Source organism: Taurulus bubalis, assembly GCF_910589615.1.
Source record: "Taurulus bubalis genome assembly, chromosome: 6".
In the NCBI taxonomy this organism is placed as follows: domain Eukaryota; kingdom Metazoa; phylum Chordata; class Actinopteri; order Perciformes; family Cottidae; genus Taurulus; species Taurulus bubalis.
The window spans coordinates 17,839,234-17,852,238 of NC_136594.1; the positions used below are offsets into that span (position 1 = coordinate 17,839,234).

The 13,005-nt window shown below is 40.0% G+C and overlaps 1 protein-coding gene across 1 annotated transcript; it reads right to left on the reverse strand.

The window, feature by feature from the left end:
- Window positions 1-1,503: 1,503 nt before the first annotated feature.
- Window positions 1,504-10,721, reverse strand: LOC306737451 (uncharacterized protein). The gene is given in 15 exon segments (XM_079219185.1): window positions 1,504-1,643; window positions 1,760-1,977; window positions 2,097-2,222; window positions 2,338-2,499; window positions 2,624-2,780; window positions 2,903-2,985; window positions 3,260-3,653; window positions 3,712-3,847; window positions 8,754-8,758; window positions 8,760-8,971; window positions 9,091-9,216; window positions 9,332-9,493; window positions 9,618-9,774; window positions 9,897-9,979; window positions 10,224-10,721. Coding segments are annotated over 15 exon segments (2,556 nt in total). The 5' UTR covers window positions 10,668-10,721; the 3' UTR covers window positions 1,504-1,552.
- Between the last annotated feature and the right edge of the window lie 2,284 nt (window positions 10,722-13,005).

Consider the following 13,005-nt stretch of genomic DNA (forward strand, 5'->3'; position numbering starts at 1 on the left):
CAATGAATGTGAGCATGCCAGTCACGCTCTCACACCAACAAGCTGCAGAACACCGCAGGGTACCACAGGACAGGATAAGACACGATAAGATGACACGTTGACGTGGTCAAAAACGGTCTGCTTCCCTCCCACACCCCTGATTCTCATCACCAGGCACTTACCTATATGCACTTTTACATGAATGGCCACCCTCTGTTTAAAGACAGAACTGCAAGTGTAAATTCACTTTGTGTTTCCCTCAAAGATAAAAGAAAACAACAAAGCTACATCATGGCTCCGTTAAGCGTGGTCATCAAACAATAATAAAATTAATTTGTCTTCTGTTTATCAGTCCTACGATTTTGTCAACAACCGTTCGGGACTTTTGAAAGGGCACTTTGAAACAGAATCCGATGCAACTTGAATACAGCTCATCTGCTGCTTTGAAATGTGTATGAATACACATCTCTCTCTTTTTTACACTATGTTACCCAAGGGGGACTCATATTTAAAAACGTTTACAACAGCACACAAATGCGGCACAAGAGACAACCCAAAAATGCATGTGCCAAGTTAGATGTAATTAAATATTTTTTTTTATAAAAATCACTTCTGATTTATTTAGTGATGCAATGATTACTACATCTTGCCTGAAACGTCCAGATATTTATTCAGTTTTATGGTCATGACCTTGTGTAATCGTGTCCAATTAGAATAGGTATCCAGTATTAGTTAAATAATAAATAAATGTTCTCCAAAATGATTGATCAGTTGGTCATAGTTAAAATAGGCGTTTAGTATACTTTCTTTATAAAATCCTAAATTGTGACCCTCTTATTTCATTCACATCTTGTTCCTCAGTCCCTACATATATATTAAGTGTAGTGAAACACTGATTACACCATAACTCTACATTATTACACTTGACATTGTGGTCTGTAATCTAAATTGTACCACATTATAATTGTTGTGAGGTATTAAGGTTATACAGTTTCACACTGTAGCTATATTGTTCCTCTTTTTTTTTAAATATAGTTTTTGTCTGCAGTTGAGCTGTACATCTCGTACTGTACTGCTGTACATTGTGTGGCGTCTGAGGGTAAAGTCCAAAACTCAAAATTGTGGAAAAGGGGAGAGCATCAATACTCTGCTCAGAATTGCCAAACTAGCCTCAGGATGGATATCAGCAACTTTATATTCACGACCCAAAGTCTCTATCCTTTTACATCCAGGACATAATGTGGCTGACACTGCTACAGCCTCAAGCTATTGGGGTTTTATTGAACAAGTTGTTCATACATATCGGTCAAAATAATCATATCTTAGACCTTTCAAATACCAAAAGTAACTCTTCTCAGGACGCAGATGAAATATGTAATTTCATAAGCCCTTTGCTTCATCTCAAAACCATGCCACTATAGACTTTATTTAGAAATAAGACAGAAATAAGTCAAACAAGACAAATGATAGTCAGCAAACCACAGTGTTTTATTGCATTCACATGTGTATGTGAAGGAAGTACTTGAATAATAATTGATACGTTGCTTGTGGTCATCAGGTGACAGGAGACAACTTAGGTGGATCTGGAAGTGGAGGACACCACCTTGCCATCCACTGTCTCTGTGGTTACTATCCTGGTGGTGGAGGCCCGTGAACTGCTGTAACTTTGGAGGGGGAGAATTACAGTTCTTGTATTTAATATCAGTAAATTACATCCATTTACAGAGTTAGTTATTAGTTGACAATGAAAGGACAAAATTGTTCTTTGCAGACAAATTACCTGCCCTCTCCGTCCAGCAGCCTCCTGTATTCTGCAATCTCTATTTCCAGCCGTGTCTTGATGTCGAGCAGAATTTTGTATTCCTGGCTCTGTCGTTCCATGTCAGCACGCAGATGCATCAGCTGTTCCTCCAGGCTCGTCACCTGCATCTGGAGGCCCTGGAGCTGCATGGAATACCTTCCCTTTGTCTCAGCTAAACTGCCTTCCAGAGCCGCTTTCTGGAAGAGAAAAGGTGAAGAGAAGAGGGATGAAAAAGTGAAGGAGTGAATACACTGAAAACTACTGTGGTTGCATTAAATTGCATGTAAGATTTTCCCATTGTCTCATTGTCTCTTACCATGCTAAGTTGGGACTGTAGCTCGATCTCCAGGCCCTGCATCGTACGACGGAGCTCAGAGATTTCTGACTTGAATGTGTTGAGACTTTCTGTGGTGGCGCTCACCTCCTTGTTCAGCATCTCTGTCTGGAGTAGATATGGGAGAGCATCAGTGTCATGTATAACTACATATGTTACATACGTACCAGTCAATGAGACGTTACTTAGGCAATTAATAGCACCTCCAAGGTATTGGTCTTACCTGTGTTTGGAACCAGATCTCCAGCTCTTTTTGGTTCTTGGCGGCCACACCTTCATATTGAGAACGTATTTCAGTCATAGTGCTGCTCAGGTCTGGCTGTTTTTTTGCGTCCACCTCCACATTGATCTGTCCACTCATCTGGCCTCTCATTGCTGCCAATTCCTGTTGAATAAGAGGAGATTGTTAAAAGGAGGATGTTTGCTGAGGTGTTTGAGGAGATTTCTTTTCTATATTCAAGACAGCAAACTAAATGCAAACCCACTGCTGTCAAGCATTCACTACCCACCTCCTCGTGGTTCTTTCTGAGGAAGATCAGCTCCTCCCTGAGGCCTTCTATCTGCATCTCCAGGTCTGATCTGGCCAGAGTCAGCTCATCCAACAGTCTCTTGAGACCGGCGATGTCTGCCTCTACTGATTGACGCATGGCTAGTTCATTCTCATACCTGTGAGGCAGCACAAAATCGAACATTTGCAATCAGTGTATACATCTTCCATGTATTGGTTCAGGGTGATTTCCAATGTATTATGTTTCAGACTCTTTCTGTCTCTCATATCTGATACTTACTTGGTTCTGAAGTCGTCTGCTGCCAGTTGTGCATTGTCAATGGACAGATAGATGCCTCCATTGTTACGAGTGGCCTCCTGGATCTGTGTGATGAAGCAAGGTTTCATTTGACATGATTAGTGCAATTCTTACTTCAAACTGTTTCTATGAGACTCTGTAAACATAATATAACATTACTCTCCTCATGTTCCATAGTATCAGCCTCTACAAAACCATACATATGCCTTGCCACTCAGAGTAAGTTAAACCTCCAATGCTTCATTTTTAACATATTCATCCAATAGTTGCATTGCATGATACATTACAGTGTGGCATGCTTTCTTATCTCACTCAGGAATCAGGGGTCATGTCACATACCTTTCTTTGCAGGTCAGCAATGGTGGCCTCGAAGACAGAGTAGTCACGAGAAATGGGGGAGCTCTTACTCTCCAAGAACTGGCGGATCTTGAACTCCAGCTCACTGTTGGCCTTCTCAAGGCTGCGTACCTTCTCCAGGTAGGAGGACAGACGGTCGTTCAGGTTCTGCATGGTGGCCTTCTCATTGGCCCCAACATGGAGGTCCATGCCACCACCTCTACCGAAGCCTCCACCCGCTCCCCCTCCCATGCCATAACCACTTCCACTGCCAAAACCAGAGGACACAAAATTGCCAGAGGAAACAGAGATTTTTGATCCACCTGCACCACCATGCATGCTCAAAGCATAAGAAGGCCGTGGTCCCTGGTTTCCAAAATAACCTCCACCAAAGGATCTAACAGACATTCCAGACGGCTTAGAGCCTCCATAGCCTGAACTATAGGTGGAATAACTTGACATTGTGAAGACTGCTCAGGAGGTCTGCCTGGGAGAGAATGAGATGGACGAAGATGCTCAGCTCTCCCTCTGTCCCCTTTTTATCCGGCACAAGGCTGCTGCTGCCTCTGGTGTGGGAGGGGAAGGGCAGGACTGACAGGAGGAGCATTACCTAAAAGTGTTGCTCTGTCCCACCCATCACACACACCCTTTAGGTTAATTGTGTGATGATCAGAAGGAGAAAAGCGATTAATCCTAATCCCATTTTGTTACAATATTAACTGAATTCATTCAAACCTCACAGCTACCTGCAAACCTTATACAATGGCTTAATTTTTTCATTCATCCTTTTCCCCCATATACCACATTAATGTGCATGAAGACATGACATCAGTGTGAACGTTTATTTTTTATTTCCACAAAGTCACTGGCAATTGAAAAATAGCCACTCACGTTACTGTCAGCCTCAGAATAGTTATTCAGTCAAATCTGACAGTTTATCAACTTCAGGTCATGTGACTTTACTTTGTGTCATGATTCTTGAGCAAAACTGCTGGCCAAACCTGTTATGATACCAAGGCAACACGCACTGTAATTAGAAACCTTGTAAAATTGATCAAAATGATAGGTTTTTGTCTCTTGACTTTCTGCCAAAACATCACTTCTCACAAACCTCTTTGTCGTTTCTATCGGTGTTATTAAGCATGAAAATTAGATTTTAATAATTGGTTATTTAGTTCGTCATAGTTTCAGTTGTTTTCACATCTTACATGTTATAAATTACTTTAATGGTTTGCTCAACAATAGTTTTTATAGACGTCTATGATGTAAGTTGATGCCTGGCCTTAGACAAGACCTTTTCTTGGCCTCCAGAACATGGTCACAAGCCTGGAGGCTCAGCTGTCCCAGCTCCACACCAACATCGCCAGCAACAAGCAGGAGTACCGCATGCTGTTGGACCTCAAGACTTGGCTGGAGATGGAGATCGCAAAGTACAGGAGGTTGCTGGATTGGGAGGATGAAAGGTGAAACCTGATGACGAGAGCAAAACAGTGACTGAACTGGGGGGATATACAACTCCAATTTGATTTCATGATTAATTAATGTTTTCAGTAACACTAATTAATGTTTTCAGTAACACTTTTTAATAACTACATGATTTTTAGCATTAGTTAAGCATGAGTAAACACTTAATTCATCATTTGTAAAGCATTGTTCCAACATGAACACTCATTAGTATGCAATTCATGAACACAGTTATAAATGTTTTATCCTTGATTAATAAGCTTGACTATTATGCGATTCATGATTGGGTTTTCATACTCTAAAAATGATGGATTACCCATTTGTAAATTAAGTAATACATATATATATTACAAACCAATTAAGGACTTACAGATGATGCACTAATGGTTAACATGTGTTTTATAAACGTGTTTTAATACTATAAATCATGATGATTCAGGTAGTTACTAGTCGTTAGTTAAGTAATAGTTAAGTATTTTGTGTGACCCCATCTAAAGTGAGGACTATCTATGCTTTACAAAGCATTAATAAATCACATTGAAAGGCCAGCAGTGCCTCAAAGCTAACAAAAGTCTCCGTTATCTTCTCAACAGAAAAGGGAAATAGACGTGACACAAAGTTGTAAGAACATGAATATAATGGTGATGGTAGGCGTGTTGAGTACGTTTCATAGTTTGCTGGCAGGTACACATTATTGATTATGAGTATCTAGTCATCACAGCTAGCTAGCTATGACTAGCATGCTAGCTAGCCAACTAACAAGCTTGTCACTAACTAGAGGTCCTGAGACAGGCATGCGTCACCTCAGTTGTAAGTAGACCAATCCAGGTGATAGCTAGATACTCATAATCAATAATATGTATGTGCCAGCAAACTATAAAACATACATATTAAAACATTATAAAAATAATAAGGCTGGGTTGCACCAACATGGATTAAATTAATCCTGGTTTAGAGTTAATCTAGGGTTAGTAAATCTAGGTCTAAACTGGTTTATAATTAATCAGAGATGTGTTGCACATCTTAATTTTAACCCTGGATTAGTTAAACTAGTTTAAACAAGGGTTAAAACAGAATTAGTTTATGTTGCCGTGGAAACATTCCGTTACTGATACCGTTAGTTACCGTTAGTTACCGTTCATAGCCTACCACTACAGCGGCCATAGCTAATAAACTCCGTCACCAGCTAGCTATTATGGCACGTCAAAGAAGGTCAAACTTTTCAACATTTGAAAAGATGTCGCTGACTGAGTTAATGGAGGAGTTTAACTCCAGCTACTAGGAGCTGGAGAAGTGGTGGCACAGCTAAATTATTCTCACTTCCATGCTTGATTGCTTGTCCAACCTTCCCATTGAGGTATATGACAGACTCCTTTGTGAATCTATACCGCTGTGAAAACTCACTGTTGTCATAACATTCAATTGGGTTTAACCTATCTCTAATTTTCCTGCGAGGAACTCTTTCCTCTAACTCCATCCAGTGAAGTTATGCAGCCATGTTGTCAATACAACGGAGATAAACCTCCTCCATGGGTGGTTTGAATATAACTGCTAATCCAGGTTTAGTCTAGGTTTAAAATAACTGGTGCAACAGATTTGATTTTAATTTAGATTTGAATGGAAATTAAGCAGAGATTGCCAAAGGGTTATATTTACCCAGGATTAATTGTAAACTAAGGTTAAACTAGGTTTAAAGTTGGGTGCAACTGGATTAAAAGACAAACCTGGTTTAAACCTAGTTTAAGAGTTAATCCTTGTTGGTGCAACCCAGCCTTTATGTTTGAAATGCTGCCTTGTTTCTGATTTCTACTTCCGATGCCAAGAAGTTTGTCAACACATCGTCTGCTGGGTGAGAAAAGCACTGTTGATAGCCTCTCCTTTTTTTATTACTTTATACCATTTATTGTGCGTCATACAGTCTCTTTAGCTGGAACGCACACACCTACCTCTAATGACCGAGAACAGTGCTGTTGGTTTTGTCTTTTTAAATGCCCCTCATTAAATTGAACCTTGACATGTTCAATCCAAGTAACCTACGCAGTACTGGGAACATGAGACATTTTAATCAACAAATATAAAATGAAAAAGTGTTGTAGTGACATTAACAAATATCTAATTTTATTTTAAAGCCACTGGGGGCCGACCGGGAGAACTTCGGACGTGTCTTCTATGCTACAAACAAATCACTGTCCTGTATTTCTTTCGAGCCGTTGATCCATTTACTCATGTTGTTCCACATTGACACCATAGCATTAAATCAGCATTGTTCAATACTTGTACCAATGAATGTGAGCATGCCAGTCACGCTCTCACACCAACAAGCTGCAGAACACCGCAGGGTACCACAGGACAGGATAAGACACGATAAGATGACACGTTGACGTGGTCAAAAACGGTCTGCTTCCCTCCCACACCCCTGATTCTCATCACCAGGCACTTACCTATATGCACTTTTACATGAATGGCCACCGTCTGTTTAAAGACAGAACTGCAAGTGTAAATTCACTTTGTGTTTCCCTCAAAGATAAAAGAAAACAACAAAGCTACATCATGGCTCCGTTAAGCGTGGTCATCAAACAATAATAAAATGAATTTGTCTTCTGTTTATCAGTCCTACGATTTTGTCAACAACCGTTCGGGACTTTTGAAAGGGCACTTTGAAACAGAATCCGATGCAACTTGAATACAGCTCATCTGCTGCTTTGAAATGTGTATGAATACACATCTCTCTCTTTTTTACACTATGTTACCCAAGGGGGACTCATATTTAAAAACGTTTACAACAGCACACAAATGCGGCACAAGAGACTACCCAAAAATGCATGTGCCAAGTTAGATGTAATTAAATATTTTTTTTTATAAAAATCACTTCTGATTTATTTAGTGATGCAATGATTACTACATCTTGCCTGAAACGTCCAGCTATTTATTCAGTTTTATGGTCATGACATTGTGTAATCGTGTCCAATTAGAATAGGTATCCAGTATTAGTTAAATAATAAATAAATGTTCTCCAAAATGATTGATCAGTTGGTCATAGTTAAAATAGGCGTTTAGTATACTTTCTTTATAAAATCCTAAATTGTGACCCTCTTATTTCATTCACATCTTGTTCCTCAGTCCCTACATATATATGTAGTGTAGTTAAACACTGATTACACCATACCTCTACAGTATTACACTTGTGGTCTGTAATCTAAATTGTACCACATATTATAATTGTTGTGAGGTATTAAGGTTATACAGTTTCACACTGTAGCTATATTGTTCCTCTTTTTTTGTGGGTATTTTGTGTCTGCAGTTGAGCTGTACATTTCGTACTGTACTGCTGTACATTGTGTGGCGTCTGAGGGTAAAGTCCAAAACTCAAAATTGTGGAAAAGGGGAGAGCATCAATACTCTGCTCAGAATTGCCAAACTAGCCTCAGGATGGATATCAGCAACTTTATATTCACGACCCAAAGTCTCTATCCTTTTACATCCAGGACATAATGTGGCTGACACTGCTACAGCCTCAAGCTATTGGGGTTTTATTGAACAAGTTGTTCATACATATCGGTCAAAATAATCATATCTTAGACCATTCAAATACCAAAAGTAACTCTTCTCAGGACGCAGATGAAATATGTAATTTCATAAGCCCTTCGCTTCATCTCAAAACCATGCCACTATAGACTTTATTTAGAAATAAGACAGAAATAAGTCAAACAAGACAAATGATAGTCAGCAAACCACAGTGTTTTATTGCATTCACATGTGTATGTGAAGGAAGTACTTGAATAATAATTGATACGTTGCTTGTGGTCATCAGGTGACAGGAGACAACTTAGGTGGATCTGGAAGTGGAGGACACCACCTTGCCATCCACTGTCTCTGTGGTTACTATCCTGGTGGTGGAGGCCCGTGAACTGCTGTAACTTTGGAGGGGGAGAATTACAGTTCTTGTATTTAATATCAGTAAATTACATCCATTTACAGAGTTAGTTATTAGTTGACAATGAAAGAACAAAATTGTTCTCTGCAGACAAATTACCTGCCCTCTCCGTCCAGCAGCCTCCTGTATTCTGCAATCTCTATTTCCAGCCGTGTCTTGATGTCGAGCAGAATTTTGTATTCCTGGCTCTGTCGTTCCATGTCAGCACGCAGATGCATCAGCTGTTCCTCCAGGCTCGTCACCTGCATCTGGAGGCCCTGGAGCTGCATGGAATACCTTCCCTCTGTCTCAGCTAAAGTGCCTTCCAGAGCCGCTTTCTGGAAGAGAAAAGGTAAAGGGAAGAAGGATGAAAAAGTGAAGGAGTGAATACACTGAAAACTACTGTGGTTGCATTAAATTGCATGTAAGATTTTCCCATTGTCTCATTGTCTCTTACCATGCTATGTTGGGACTGGAGCTCGATCTCCAGGCCCTGCATCGTACGACGGAGCTCAGAGATTTCTGACTGGAATGTGTTGAGACTTTCTGTGGTGGCGCTCACCTCCTTGTTCAGCGTCTCTGTCTGGAGTAGATATTGGAGAACGTCAGTGTCATGTATAACTACATATGTTACATACGTACCAGTCAATGAGACGTTACTTGGGCAATTAATAGCACCTCCAAGGTATTGGTCTTACCTGTGTTTGGAACCAGATCTCCAGCTCTTTTTGGTTCTTGGCGGCCACACCTTCATATTGAGAACGTATTTCAGTCATAACGCTGCTCAGGTCTGGCTGTTGTTTTGCTTCCACCTCCACATTGATCTGTCCACTCATCTGGCCTCTCATTGCTGCCAATTCCTGTTGAATAAGAGAAGATTGTTAAAAGGAGGATGTTTGCTGAGATGTTTGAGGAGATTTATTTTCTATATTCAAGACAGCAAACTAAATGCAAACCCACTGCTGTCAAGCATTCACTACCCACCTCCTCGTGGTTCTTTCTGAGGAAGATCAGCTCCTCCCTGAGGCCTTCTATCTGCATCTCCAGGTCTGCTCTGGCCAGAGTCAGCTCATCCAACAGTCTCTTGAGACCGGCGATGTCTGCCTCTACTGATTGACGCATGGCTAGTTCATTCTCATACCTGTGAGGCAGCACAAAATCGAACATTTGCAATCAGTGTATACATCTTCCATGTATTGGTTCAGGGTGATTTCCAATGTATTACGTTTCAGACACTTTCTGTCTCTCATATCTGATACTTACTTGGTTCTGAAGTCGTCTGCTGCCAGTTTTGCATTGTCAATGGACAGATAGATGCCTCCATTGTTACGAGTGGCCTCCTGGATCTGTGTGATGAAGCAAGGTTTCATTTGACATGATTAGTGCAATTCTTACTTCAAACTGTTTCTGTGAGACTCTGTAAACATAATATAACATTACTCTCCTCATGTTACATAGAAACAGCCTCTACAAAACCATACATCCAATGCTTCATTTGTAACATATTCATCCAATAGTTGCATTGCATGATACTTTACAGTGTGACATGCTTTGTTATCTCACTCAGGAATCAGAGGTCATGTCACATACCTTTCTTTGCAGGTCAGCAATGGTGGCCTCGAAGACAGAGTAGTCACGAGAAACAGGGGAGTTCTTACTCTCCAAGAACTGGCGGATCTTGAACTCCAGCTCACTGTTGGCCTTCTCAAGGCTGCGTACCTTCTCCAGGTAGGAGGACAGGCGGTCGTTCAGGTTCTGCATGGTGGCCTTCTCATTGGCCCCAACATGGAGGTCCATGCCACCACCTCCGCCGAAGCCTCCACCCGCTCCGCCTCCCATGCCATAACCACTTCCACTGCCATAACCACCTCCACTGCCAAAAGCAGAGGACACAGAGATTTTTGATCGACCTGCACCACCATGCATGCTCGAAGCATAAGACCGTTGTGTTTGGCTTCTCAAATAGCTTCCACCACTAGAGGATCTAGTAGGGTTTACGCCTGAACTATAGGTGGAATAAGTTGTCCTAGACATTGTGAAGACTGCTCAGGAGGTCTGCCTGGGAGAGAATGAGATGGACGAAGATGCTCAGCTCTACCTCTGTCCCCTTTTTATCCGGCACAAGGCTGCTGCTGCCTCTGGTGTGGGAGGGGAAGGGCAGGACTGACAGGAGGAGCATTACCTACAATGGTTGGTCTGTCCCACCCATCACACACACCCTTCAGGTTTATGTTGTGTGATAATCAGAAGGACAAAAGAGGGTTTAAACGTAATCCCATTGTGTTACAACATTCACTGAATTCATTAAAACCTCACAGCTATCTGCAAACCTTAAACAATGGCTTAATTTTTCCATTCGTCCTTTTTCCCCATATACCACATTAATCAGTGTGAACGTTTAACTTTTATTTCCACAAAGTATATTGTGAATTCTAAAACAGCCACTCACGTTACTGTCAGCCTCAGAATAGTTATTCAGTCAAATCTGACGACTCTACTTTGTGTCATGATTCTTGAGCAAAACTGCCGGCCAAACCTGTTGTGATACCAAGGCAACACGCCAGTAAACATTGTAAAATGGATCAGTATCATCTGTTTTTGTCACTTGACTTTCTGCACACCACTTCTATTTTCTATCGGTGTTATTAAGCATGACAATCTGATTTTAAAAATGTGTTCTTTAGTTAGTCATAGTTTCAGTTGTTTTCACATCTTTAACTTTATGAATTCTTTTTATGTTTTGCTCAACAATAGCTTTTTAGACGCCCATGATGTAAGTTGATACCTGTCCTTAGACAAGACCTTTTCTTCACTTTGTACTTTGGCATGTGTATCATGCCCAAACAAGAACAAGCTCTTTCTTGTTTGCTTTTTTTCCATTTCGCCACAATCTTTCTATCAAGTCCTTACAAGCATGTATACCTTTCCTTGAGGCTTTGGAATATATGCAAACGCTTACTTGATTCTAGGAATTCTGGATGTTTTATTTTGAACATTTTGAGTTTTAACTTCTACCTAACAAATTACTATTGCAGGCTGTTCACATCTAGAGCCTGGAGTAATACAAACCAGATGTTTCTTTTCACTGCTCTTTTCATTTTTAGGTTGCAAACTCATCTCATGCATGTGCTAAACAGCTATAAATAATGTTGATAGTTTGAAACCCTAGTAACATATAAGTAAATATAATTGTCTCTCTCTGTAGACAGAATTTTCACACCAACACACCAACTTCATTGAGGGTTTCACTGCCTGCATTATTTCTTGCAAGTAGATTCTACAGCACAGCAGAATAGCAAGAAAAACTATATATATATATATATATATATATATATATATATATATATATATATATATATATACATATATATATACATATATATATACATATATATATATGTATATATATATATATATATATCAATTAACTGGAGCAATTCAAAGTGATGAACGTTGTTTGTTCTAACCTCACTTTCTAAATATGAATCCTTTGCACCACCGGCAGAACTAAGTAATGGTTGAAATGTGCATTCACATAAAACATTGCAACACGGTAGAGTCTGTACACATTGTTAGATTTGTGCAATCAGACATCACTGTGAAAGTATAACACAGGGGTGTGACACAGGAGAGGTGTAAACAGCATATTATTACAACATACTGGTTGAGCTGGTTCATGTAAAGTTTACTGTCGTTTAGTGTCACAATTAAAAGAGCAATTATCAATGTCTGGGAAACTGCAACGCTGTAAAAATAAACATGATTAACTGTGATAAGTGATGTATCAACAAATCTGTATACGGTTTATTGACAAAGGTTGTGAGAATAAAGAATATTGACACACATTGCACAACTTGCCAAGAATTTAATTATTGGTGTAATTGATCAAATTAGAAACCAAGACAGTTTATTAGTAACTGGCTGTTGTCAGGCAGCCATTTTTCCTCAGGCAGCAGGCAACAGTTGCATCAGCCTAAATATCACTCACTGTCAGAGACGTCTCATACTGCTCTGCAGTTGGATCAGTTGGAGAATGTAACTTTGATTGTGATTGAATTGCAGAACTCAAAAAAGCAAAATATGTTTCCTCATGCTCCCTTTTTCTGAAATGAAAATGCATGTTATGGAAAATTTGGTAAATTGCAAAAAAAAACTCTTCTGAACAGACCCGCAAAATGTATCTGCTTGACAATAAATATCATCAGGCACAATTATCAAACACTTTAAAATGTATCCCCGTTTCACGATATTACTAATTTACAATACAAACAAAGACAGCAAGGCAGTTATTGAACGGCATCTAGAGCACAGCTCCCCATGCATGGCTACCACAAGGCTGAAACAGCAGCCTGTAGTTCTTCTTTCCATCAAA